We start from the raw sequence: 12,368 nt of genomic DNA, 5'->3' as shown, positions 1-12,368 counted from the left end.
CTCTTCTCTTCTCTTCTCTTCTCTTCTCTTCTCTTCTCTCTGCCTTTGTAAAATTAATTTTCTGTTCATGAAATAATCTACCATGTCAAAGCTGTACTTTGAATATTGTCAATCACAAGTCTTGCTGAAGCCTCAGGCAAGAAGTAAATGAGGAGCTGTTGAACTTATGGCTCCTGGGCTTTGGCTTGTGGTAGTCAGTTCTTAAGTTTTAATACATTCATTGCACTGAGGCCATCTGCTTTATCCCCAGTCCATCAGCATCTTGGAGATGTTTCCATTTACACCTCCCAAAGTCAATACCCCTGCTGTAGTCAAAGCAGAAGTTAACTATTCTCTCCCCCCACCCCCCGCATCAGTCTAGTTAGCAGCATGATGAGGGTATTTTTTCTAGGGGTGTTTTGCTGAAGTGACCTAAGGTTACAGAGAGAACAGGTTGCAGGCAGTGAAGGGTTCAATGCCAAGCCAATGTATATAAAGTAGGGTTCAATGCCAAGCGGATGTATATAAAGTAGCTCTCTGCATGCAGGCGAATAGAAAATGAGAAGATGGAAAGGCTATAAAATATAGGCCTAGGGACATTGGGGAACTTTCAAAATCTAAATTCTGCTACCCAGGTTTTGGGTGCAGACATATGACATTTATAACCGAGTCAACTCACATATGTTGTTGAAGCTTATACCAGTTTAAATCACACTGCTCAAGTAAAATTACTCATAAGAAAGTGAGTAGTAACTGTATGCTTGTGACCAGTTGTCTGCTGCTCTAGTGCTGTAGTTCTCAGCCTTTTTTGGATGTAAGACACCCCTCACTGGACTCAATGCACTCCTCTTTGGACAGAAGATACCTCTTCATAATTTTTGTGAATTGAATGGTATCCAGTTTCAAAAACTAATTTATATATTACCATGCTTACCTCCTTGTAGAGGGGCAGGGAAGTTGGGGTGGGGGATCAGCCAAGCAGCACAAGTCTGAGCCTGCACTTATCTGATTATCTCTACGTTATCTTGCTTACCTCCTCAAACCTTGTAGCACCCTTCAAAGGATCTGGAGGCACACTGGTTGAGAATCATTGCTGTAGTTGGTGTTATCCCAGGGTAGAGGTTTGCCGGTGAAAGCCAGCTTCACCAGCAAACATTATAGGATCTGGATTATAGTAGCGCCTACTGTGAGCAGCCAGTTTGGGACAGTTGGTCATGTGCTGGTTCTACTCCGGAGTAAATTCCTGGATAAATAACTTCGTGGCAATGGCATCATATGCCTGCATCCTCAAGCTGTATCCTTACTAAAAAAATGGACATGTCAGAACCTGCTGTAAAGCAAGCCCAGGCTATTTGTAATGCCACTAGTTGGGCAAGTAAGTTTGGATTTGAAGGACATACAAGCATGAGCATAAAGGTTTTGTATGATGACAGGGATTTGAACTAGGATGCAGGTAAGAGCCTACGGTGTTTGAAGACATATAGCAGGAATACTGCAAACTTCCTACTGATTCACTACTCAACTAAAGAGTATTCACTTCAGAGAATGTAGGGATAACAACTTGTGCAAAGTATGGGAGAGTTGTTACTGCTTTCTTCTTTGTCCCCCCAGTGCTCTTTGTGCTTGAGTCCTCACTGCTAGTGTTGGTAGGCTGGGTGATACATGGGCCTAAATTTAAGGGGGATAAATATGGATATAAACATTTTTCCCCTTAATTGCTCCTTGTTTTTGGTCCTTTAACTCTACCCTGCTACAGGAACTTTTGTAAAAGCTAGATCTTGCTATTTTGTAAAACTGCATAGCTGGACAGATTTATGTTCCTTATTAGGGTAATAATCCATCTGTTCCAGAGCAAGATCAATTTGTAAAATTGAATTTATAAATCTGGAAGAGAAAGGGCCTTGACTTTTCCCCACAGTAAGCATTTACTCATTTTTTTGAGAGTTCCCATTTGCAGTCACATGGAGTTATCTTAAGAAAAAGATATATCCTGGTGAAACTGAATTTCTCACCAGTCAGCTGTTAATAGGTGCTTATACCTTTTAATTATATTTGAGCAAATCAGCGATGTTTGTAACCATAATGTTTCAGTTTCCTTTGGGTTCTTCCTGTGTATGCATGTGACTTCCATCTTGTGTGCACTGAGACACTGATTTGTATTAATTTGCTAATACAATTTTTTTGTAAGGGGGGCGTCTTTTTTTAAAAGACAAGCTGTATACTTGTAATTTTTTTGCCACAGTTAAATTTTAAATTTAGGTACATTTGCATGTATCACAGGTATACACTGCCTGAATTTTTTTTTCCAATTAGTTCCCTCCATTTTTTTTTTTTTGACTGATCAAAACATCTCCCAATGATTCTTCTAACAATATGTGATTGGAATCAAAACTTTGTATGTTGTTAGAGTTCCATGCTGCAGCTGAGAGGCATGTAAATACAAGCTGCTTATTTGCAAGAAGCTTCCAGATTTGCAATATGATTGCTATGGAAACCACATAATGAAAAGCTTATAACCATCTGTGTGGTTTGATGGATTTTGCTGCATAGCTGAGCTGTTTTTGTTTACTGTTATTAAAGCATTGAATAGAATATATTAACCCACAAACTGTGATTATCCAGGGTATTAATTAATTTTGTGTAATGACAGTGACTATCTCAAATAAAACAATGCAATAAAATACCAGCTAATAATAATATTAATTTAATAACTTATGTATGTATGTGGATAAATATAAGATTTTGTGGGAGGGCAATTGCTGACTTAATGCATGTTTATCTTGAAGAGTACCAAGTCTGTTACAGGAATGAATTAAACAAGCCAAACTTTAGTGCATTTTAATATTTACATAGTCTGAATTTTCCTTTCAGAAGAACAAAGTGGAAGAAAAATTAATTGGTGTGTCTAGAAACCAGATACTCTTGTATTCATTCTACTTATTTTAAATCACAGGTGCAAGTAGAATCATGCGTATATGGGAAATGCCTCTGGCAATCAGCTGGTAGTAATTTTCCTGTTTAACCTGCAGTATAAGAACCACTGGGGAAGAGAGGGGAGCACACTTTAATACATGTACTCCTTCACTGTTCTGTCACCATAAGAATAATACTAATAACAAATCTTTACCTTCCTAGTATGGAGAGACATGCTATCAGAGTGTCTGAAGATCACTGGAGTATAGTGTATAATCTATTTTTCTAGGACCAGATGCATTTCATTGGGTCACATACGCAGTTCATTTAAAGTTCACTGGTTTGATCAGAGTTCCTGTTGATTTAGGGGAAAAATGGAGAAATACCTCTTTTCCCACAAAGGTGAAAAGGGGAGGAGAGAGTAAAGATTATACCATAATTATTTTGGAGCTTTCTATGACTCCCTGTGACGCATTATCTTGACAATGCAGTGTGACTTTTGTACTGTTAACTGTCACTAAGTGAAGAAACTGTAGGTAGGGGCAGCAAGTCTTTCTTTATCTCTAATGAAACTATTTTGTTAGATCTAAATCCTTATTATTTCACTGACATGGAGAACCTCTGGGGTTCACAACAAACAAGTTCAGACTTTTTTCTCCTCTTGCACTTAAAACAATAATGCTTTCTGAACAATGTGATTGCACATTTCTTTTTCTGGAAGTGGAAAGCACTTGTTTATGAACTTATTTATGGATCCACAATAAGCTGTATTTATAGTTATTTAGAAGGATCTTCTAAAGCCTTCACTGCCTTACCTTCTTTTTAAATTAAGGGTGGAGGGCAAAATACCTTCAAGGAACAGTTGGTATAGATAGTACTATATTGTATATACATTATTAACAACAATAATTCTATAGTCTCAAATGTCAAAACTTTGAAAAATCCATTTATTCTCTCTCAACTGGAACTGAGTGATTAAAATGTAATGTGCCACAGGTAAAAAAGATGACCGTTGGTGGGATAATGCTTGTAAGTGGCATAAGAATGGCATCTAAACCACAGGGTGAGAGTGCCTCCTGGTGCCTTTGAGAGAATATAGGGATATTTTATGCTGTTTTTGCTATACTTTTAAAATGTATTTAAAAATAACTAGTCATATAAACATAATGAATTGTGTACCAAATATGGTACCAACTGCAGTATCAGTTTTAAATGTCTCCTTTTGCCTTTTAGTTTTAGTATTGTAGCATTAGATCGACTCCTTTCTATTTTTTTCTTATTTTGGGTCAAAGAACTATTTGTATGTCTCAACCTAATGTCTAGCTTTGCCAGTAGTATTGGATCAGGAAGAATCATGGCACTGAGTGCCTAGCAGCACAAAGTTCTGTGCACAGTACATCACAACCTTGTCTCTCAAAATTGTGTTGTACTTCTCAACTGTACAGCCCCAATCCTGGAAAGTTATGCATGTGATTTAAGTTATAGAAGTGGTCCATCTGAATTCAACAGGGTGTACTTTTGTGCTTAAACATTTGTTGGAAAGTTTGCAGGATGGAAATATTAGGGCATAATGTAATTTGTGTAGAATTCCAACTATACTGTCACCCCCTAAAACAACCCCAGCAGACATGATCACATGTTCACACCAAAAAATTGCCCTTCTCTGCTTAACAGACTATGATATAAAACCCTTTAATAACCTGTTTATGAAAGATGTTTTTAAAGCCTTGATTTTTGCATCTACTCTGTATTAACAACATAGTATCAGAATTAGTAGCTGAAATGCATATGGACTTCAAAAGCCAACATATATTATTAGTACAAAATATAGCAAATAGTAGTAGTGAAATAATTTCTATGTATTGGAAGTGTACTTCTACTTTGAAAAATGAGTTTGCCAGTGTATCATCTTTTACTTAACTGATGAAGGAACAGCTGTGTTCTGCTGTTATATAATGGCCAAGATAAGTCTCTATATGCCTTATTTTTTCCTTACAAAAATACACAGTCTCTCCCTTTTGATTCTTCAACAGAATTATTAACTAAAATACCTAGATGGTAGTTGTTTTCTTGTTCCTATACAGAGTGGGTTGTATATAAAAGTAGGGGTGGGGGAAGTTCCATATCTGTGCCATACTCCTATTCCCGCTCCCATTCTATACCTCAGCTATGGAGGTTCCAGAGGGGTCCAGCTCTACGTTGGCAAGAGCACCGTGGAGGGGGGATGTCAGGTGGAGTGTGTACACATGTCTAAGTCAACTTAAAATAAAGTGACTAAACTAAGTCAACTTAAGCCATGTCAGAGAGTACGCACATACAGCTCCTTGACATGGTGACAGCCATCTTGTGAGCCCTCCCCTGCAGTAGCCACTTAGAGCCCCTTAGAGTTGACTTAACTAATACCACTCAATATCATACACTTTAGAAGTGTATTATCTTGTGCTGCATTTAAGTTAACTCTGCTTCACGTGTGTGTTAACTGTCAGAAAGTTAGTATATATGTACGCACTCCTAGGCTCCAAATTCTCTTCTCTCTTAACCTCATGGAGAGAGAATATAGAGTTGATAAAGTCCAAATCTGTATTAACATGTCTGGAACCACCCTTCTTCCCTGAGGCTAGTTTTGTGTGAACTCCCATGTCAGCCACTGTAGAGATACTAAATGGATGGTTCTTATAGTAGAGATTCCATCATACATGCAGGCAAGACCTGCTGGATGACAGCTAAGACAAGGAGGTCCCTTGCCCTCCTGTGCATAATATGGAGGGATAGAACATGCTTACCATTACCCGGCAGGGGTAGCAACATCCATACACTTTTTGTATTAAGAATGAATGGGGAAGTTTGCGTTGCTAAGTTTCCTTTCCCTTATCCTAGAAAAAGGATTTGCATTGGAGAAGGAAACTCCAGTTCTAATTGTTTTAGAAGTCATTGAGAGAAAGCAAACTTAAAGTCCCATAATACCATTTGCACAGTAGAATAAAAAGGGCCATATAAATACAACAGGTGTTTGTAATTGAGCTTTTAAAATGTATTTTAAAAATACTCAGACTTTTATACGAATGCAGAATAATATGGCTGTATGGCAAACATGCTTTCCAGTTAAAAAATGCATAGTGCATTTTATAAACTGACACAGGCTGTAATTCCTATTAGTTAAAATGTCCCTCTAGCATTTCATTTGCAATTGTGTGTTTTGCAGAGGAAGAAGAGAGAGCTCCTGCGAAGACTGAAGCACCAAGGAAGCTGAGCCAAGAGAATGTTACTAGTGTTTCAGGTAATTGAAATGTTTCTTCTTTATGTTGTATATGTTTCTTTACCTTTTATTTTCCTGTCTTTTTTCCTTTTGCTTTAGTAAATAATGTTTTCATAGCTCCAAAAATTGTCTGTTTCATCAGGATATTTTATGGCAGCAAAACTGCTTAGCACCACTTAGGATGCATGAAAACCACTTGAGAAGGATTTATAAAGTAAGCCAATTTATACAAGGTATTCCTTCCTGAATTACTTTGTAATGACTCAATTAGCTTTCATTTCTGCACAAAGGAGATTTAGTTGCATAAATTAGCTTATCATCATTGAGGAAGTGTCACTGCTAAAGGACAGTTTATAGATACAACATGCAGTTGCTGTCAAACCTATAAGAATGTAATATAGACATCTGTGTATACTTTGTGCTTGAGCAGAACAGACTTCTGCCATTCAGAGACTAACAGGGGACAACAAGTTGCCCAGGGGACTGGCAATGTAGACGTTTCTGAAAAGGTCAACTTGACACAGGCTCTGACAATCGACCCAGAGCTCTGTCTTCTTTGATAAAAATCAGATAAACTTAAGACCGCTAATTGATCTGCAGCCTGTTTAAATGTTGGCCATGCATATCTTCATTGCATATGATTACCACAGAAAGCAAATGAATTGGGTAAGAAATGCCAGAGTCCAGTGACAGCAACATAAAAATTGGAAAAGGACACAAATGCTCAGGAAGACTGTGAAGGATATTGTCTTTGCCTGAGCTTGGCAAACTGCCCTTGTGCTAATTATTATTGGGGCTGGAAAAAATAACCTCATATACTATGTAAAGTCATTTGGTTGGGATACTTTTCTTGATGGCAAGACATTTCCAGCTAAGGTAATACAAGATGTATACTTGCCTCGAGGGTGTGGTCTTCTGGATAAACCATCAGTTATTTGACACAAAGTAGAGAAGACTTGCTTTTTACCTTGACTGTACACCTCTTCACAGCAAAACTGTGACCCAAAGCCAGATTTGCCATGTTGTAACTGCATTCTGCAGTGACACGCAATCTGTACCACCTTCCTCTGTTATGTATGTACTGTACATCATTCTTCCAGTGCTGTCAAGGGAAGGGTGCACAACAGGAGTGTGTTCGGGAAATAGCTTTGCAGTGGTCTTCCTACTGCAGCATGTGGAGAGGAAACAAGAGGCCTGATTTCCTGACCCATACAGGAAAGCAGGAACAGGTTGCTATAAAGGATTTTGGTTTGCCTTTTTTGAAAAGGAAATGAGGATTGGATCATCAGATGTTGTGAGCATTATGTTCCACTAAAAACACTCATGAAACAACATTACTCAATGAAAACTTAGCACTAGTATTCATTTAGATGTTCCTATAAGTATAGGACTATCCCATCAAAATGCTGTGTTAGGGTCGATCCAACTACAACTTGGACAACAGAAGTATTTCTGCTCTTACTAATATTTCAGCTCAAAGAAACTTTAAAGGATGTCATTAAAATAACCAAAGAATTAGCACTTTCATTCCTAAGCACAATCCCAACTTCAAGAAGAACTCTATAAATTTTACTGTGGATTATATGATATCCTTGAAATAAAGCACCATAATAATTCTTCCCAGATATGAAGTTAAGTTTGGGTAATAGGTGTAAAACATTAGCATAACAATGACCTCTGACCTTCCTTAGCATTAGAAGTTTGTTTGCTGTATAGGAAAGTGAGTTGACAAGGGTATTTCTACGTTGCCAGGCTTCTCATCAGATGCACTTCAAACAGTCTTGAATCGGGTTGCAAGTTTTTTGTATTAGTTTGTCCAACAAATAATACACACACCAGATACTATACTTAGATCTGAATGAGTCTTGAGCACAAGTAAAAAAAAAAAAAAAAAATTTACCATCTTGTGCATTTGTGTGTGTGTGTGTGTGCGCGCGCTTGTGTGTTTGGGGGCAGTGGGTCGCACATGCACTTGTGTTGCATGTGTGCATGCATGCTTGTATATTATGGGAGATGCTAGCATTTCTTTATAGCCCAGTGTTGACATCCACGCTACTTATCCGTGTCAGAATTCAGTAATTTTGACTGCAGTTTCACATAATGAATCTTCTGCCAGGCCAGACATTTTCTTTTAAATTGAGAAAACTCAAGGCATTTTGGATATGTGAGGGTTAAATAAAGGTCTTATTTTGAATGGTTTCCTGATGTTTTTTTTCAAATCTTAGCTTCACAGGAGTGTATTTGTAAACTCTAAATTCACTTTAATCTGAGTCTTGGTAAAGGTTTCGACTAATTTTGAATTATTTGTTGGTCAGATGGATTGAGATTTTTGTTGTCGTGGGATGAAAGGAGGGGAAGATATAAGGAGCACACTGGGTTTGTTCAGTGACCAAGATCTGCTCCCCAAGTCAGTCCACTAGAATTCCTTTACATGCCTCCTCCTTATCTCATAAGGTCTGCATTCTCTCTTCCTGATGTGGTTAGCAAGGGTCAGAAAAGGCCAAAGAGGGAGGAAGTTGTGTGCATTCCTGCATATTTTGCAAGAACATCAGAACAAATGAAAACTGAGATAGCTATATCCTTAAACCATACACATCTTCATCACAGCAGAGAGTCTGAAAACAGAATCTATCTGCACGACCATATCTCCCTCATGTTTAAATTGTACACTCCATTTAGTTTGAACTTCACCTATCTTGATGTCACTAGGGTTGACTAGGGTACACCTGCTATTTTGAAAGGCCTTAAATAGTTGTCTTGCAAAATGGCAGACTTCCAGCATTTCTGGCCTGAATAGATTGCATTTCATGTAATAGTTTGGCACAATTGTACAAATGTTCATGTCATATACATCCAGGCAATGTCTTATATGCAGTTGTTGTATTTAGTGCCATGAACTTCTTCATAGCAACACCAAAAACCAGGTAGTATTGACTATAGCTTAAGCTGTCTGAAGATCACTGTTATATATCAGATTCATACATGTGCAAAGCAAAGGCAATATAAACAAGAAAAACTACTTGACAGTTCCTCGATTCCTATGGCACTAGCAGATTTAGGACATAACAGCTGCAGACTGCTGCTAATTTAAACATTTAACTTTCTCTGCAAGAGTTTGCAAATGTCATCATTTTAATGTGGAGTTAGGAGGTTGGTGGAGGACAGGATTAAATTTATTCTAATCATTTCATGTATATTTCCATATTTTCTAACATTACATTTTAAACCAGATCTGAAGTTTGAACCTAATAATAGATAGTAAACTAAGTATTGACTATTAAGAGCTGCTATTTCCTTTTTTCCTCATTCATCTCTCATGATGCTTTTTTTTTAACAACACACACTAGAAAAAATGAGTAATAAACTGCAGCTAGCAGTTAATTGCCAAAAATACCATTCATAAAGGAATGAGAATCTAACTCCTATCTGAACTTTCAGTTAGAAAAATATCTGCAAGGTTTTAAAATATATTCTAAAGGTTAACAAGCTTGGGTCCCAGACAGTAGGACTTGTCTATTGCCCTGCTGTAAAATTTCTTAAATCTTAGCACAGATCAGCACCACACATTTTACTCTCAAGAAAGGTCTTCTGCAGGGTGTTCAGGACCCACACTTCCTTTCCTTTTTCATGTCGATGTGATAAGGTATTTAACAGAATTGTTAGAATCTGAAAGGGCCATGCTGTGAGCACTTATGGCGTCAAGCTTATGACCTCTGCTTGTCAACTATGCACCTTAGCGCCTGCGCCACCCCAGCCCCACGCTGATGTAGGGCATTGTAATTCATGTTTGGAAACATTAGAGATGTCACTGTAGCAGGCCAGTATGTTGGGCATTTAGCATCACTGAGAGAGCTGATAATAGTAGGTTTTGCACTAAGTGCGTTCTCACAGTGGTCTGCAGGGACAGATCAAAGCACAGATGGTTCTAATCATCCAGCATCAACCTGAGAGAGGCAGTGAGGTAAATACCCAAAAGATGCAAAACTGCCCAGTTGCAAATGCAGGAGGAAAGGAGGCAAAGTCACTATGAGTACTGGTGCTACCTTGAAAAGTTTGAGACCCCAAACCACCATTATTATGAGCATTCTTGAAAAAAGAGCAGCCATACTTGGTTACCAGAGATGCACATACCTTTTAGAATCTCTTCTATTAGGTTCCACCTTCACCATCTCTACCTGTCTGGCATGAGTTAGTCACATCTTCATTAGGGACCTACCTGTCTGGCATCAGGAAAGTAGCAAAGCTGCACTGTTTGGATCTGATGAGAAAGAGATTAAGCATTCTCATCACTTCATAGAACAGAAATATCCATGTCTCCTATCAGCTTTACATACACACCAAAAGTATGGTTGCAGAATGATAACTGGAGAAATCCTTCACAAGGCAGCTTTGAAAACTATTGGGGATTTTCCTGGTATGTAAAGATAGGATGGTTAATTTTTGGAATTAATGGTGTACCATGATTCTTGGGATTCACACAGTAGAGCACTGGAACATACATGCCTGGTGTAGATGAGTAAGAGCTAGAGAATAAGGCCTCTTTATATAAAATAATTTGCTCTTTTTATCAGCAGTTGTAAACACAGGCTGTATAGAATTTGCAAGGAATTAAATATTTGTTTATAACGCTATTGGCAGTACCACGATATCAGCTAATCAGTATATTTTGAATTTAAGCTCCATTTGACATGCAACTTATTATTGTCAAATCAGTGATCTGTTTTCATGTATTTAAAATAGTGGGAGTTGGGGATCAGTGTCATTTTCTTTCTAAAGTGTCAAATGCATTTTCAGCCAGGTCACCTCCTGCTCTTTTATATTCACTTCTTCAGTCCTAAGCAAGAGAGGTAAGGGTTATTTTCATGACTTTGAAATCAAGCCAGGCAGCTGAAATTAGTAAAATAGATGCTAAGCAATAATGCTTCGTATTTTAGAAAGCAGTGTGAGGGTTTTATTTTACAGCGTGCAGTGTTTTGGGGTTTTTTTCCTCATGCAGTTCCTACCATTTTGCAAAGTCTTCAGTTCTAGACGCACATTGCTTCTGAAGACATGGCCATACTTACTATTCTGCATGTGTTTTAGTTCAGGGGCGAGCAGTTATTTCAAGTGAAGGGCTGTTTAAGGAGGTTTGGTGAGCTGTCAAGGGCTGCATGGGTAGCCCCACCCCTTGACAGTTGCCTCACCTCCTGATCGCCATATTGGGACCAGACATCCCACACCTAACTCCTGACCTTTGCCACCAGAAGTCCCTCCCCCTGCTGCCCCCTCCCCCCACCCAGAAATACTCCTTTTGGGAGGGGGGGGAGTTGCCATCTTGCAACCAGAAAAAACCATATCATACACTAAAAGTCAAACACCTACTATCACATATTTTAATTTTATTACAGAACATATTTTTGTCATGATATGCGTTTGTGTGCTGGATATAGAGGAGATTGCATAATAACTCAAATTCTTAGTCTGTTACATTGTGTAGGGAGTGTGTATGTGGTGGGGGTGGGGTTGGAAACGTGTGGATATGGGTATGGGTGCGTGGGGGGTGTAGCTGTGTGTGGGGGCATAGAGTATGTTGGGGGGTTGTATGGCATTTGTGGGGTGTGGGTATGTGGCACTGGAACATGCTACTCTTTTGCAGCCAACATGGGGCAGGGCATTTATGGGGTGTGAGGGAGGGCAGGGGAGGAGGGGTGTAGGGACCCCCCCACACACACACTTCCCCCCCCCATAGCACAGCAGCAGGTGGGGGTGCTGGTGCCTGGCTCTGGCCAGTGCTGCACATTGCGGGGAGGAGCACAGCCCCTGCTGGGCATTTCTATTGCTGGCAGGGGAGGGATGTCCCGGGCTGGAGCCGGCTGCCTACCCCGCCCCAGTTGGCTTCAGTGCCTGGGGCTTGCTTCCAGTGCCATGCAAGTGGGAGTAGCGGCAGTGATACAGATGGCCTGGTGGGGGCTGCGCTCCTCACAGTGATGTGCAGGGCTGGCCAAAGCCAGGCACCAGTACTGAGCACAAGCTCATGAGTACCCTGCTGGGGCTGCAAGCCATGGGGGAATTTGGGGGGGTTGTTCCCGATATCCCCTACCCTCCCACACACCCAAACCTTGCACAGCCGAACTACGCACTGCCTCCACCTCTTGGGCACAGGCTTGACACTGCTGCCAGCCCCCAGCCTCACATGCCATGCTCCCACCCAGCTGCAGCCCTGCCCCCAACCCCCCCCCCC

The 12,368-nt window shown here is 39.7% G+C and overlaps 1 protein-coding gene across 3 annotated transcripts in view; it reads left to right on the top strand.

Moving 5' to 3' along the window:
* SKAP2 (src kinase associated phosphoprotein 2) overlaps positions 1–12,368 on the top strand; it is a 226,835-nt gene that overhangs the window by 199,451 nt on the left and 15,016 nt on the right. For all 3 annotated transcript variants that reach the window (XM_019508620.1, XM_019508622.1, XM_019508621.1), the window contains one exon: positions 6,095–6,169. In XM_019508620.1, coding sequence (XP_019364165.1) covers positions 6,095–6,169 — 75 coding nt within the window. The remainder of the gene's footprint in view (positions 1–6,094; positions 6,170–12,368) is intronic.

Source organism: Gavialis gangeticus, unplaced genomic scaffold (genome assembly GCF_001723915.1).
Source record: "Gavialis gangeticus isolate Ggan-Ray unplaced genomic scaffold, GavGan_comp1, whole genome shotgun sequence".
NCBI classification, from domain to species: Eukaryota; Metazoa; Chordata; order Crocodylia; family Gavialidae; genus Gavialis; species Gavialis gangeticus.
This window is presented reverse-complemented; position numbering and strand designations above follow the sequence as displayed.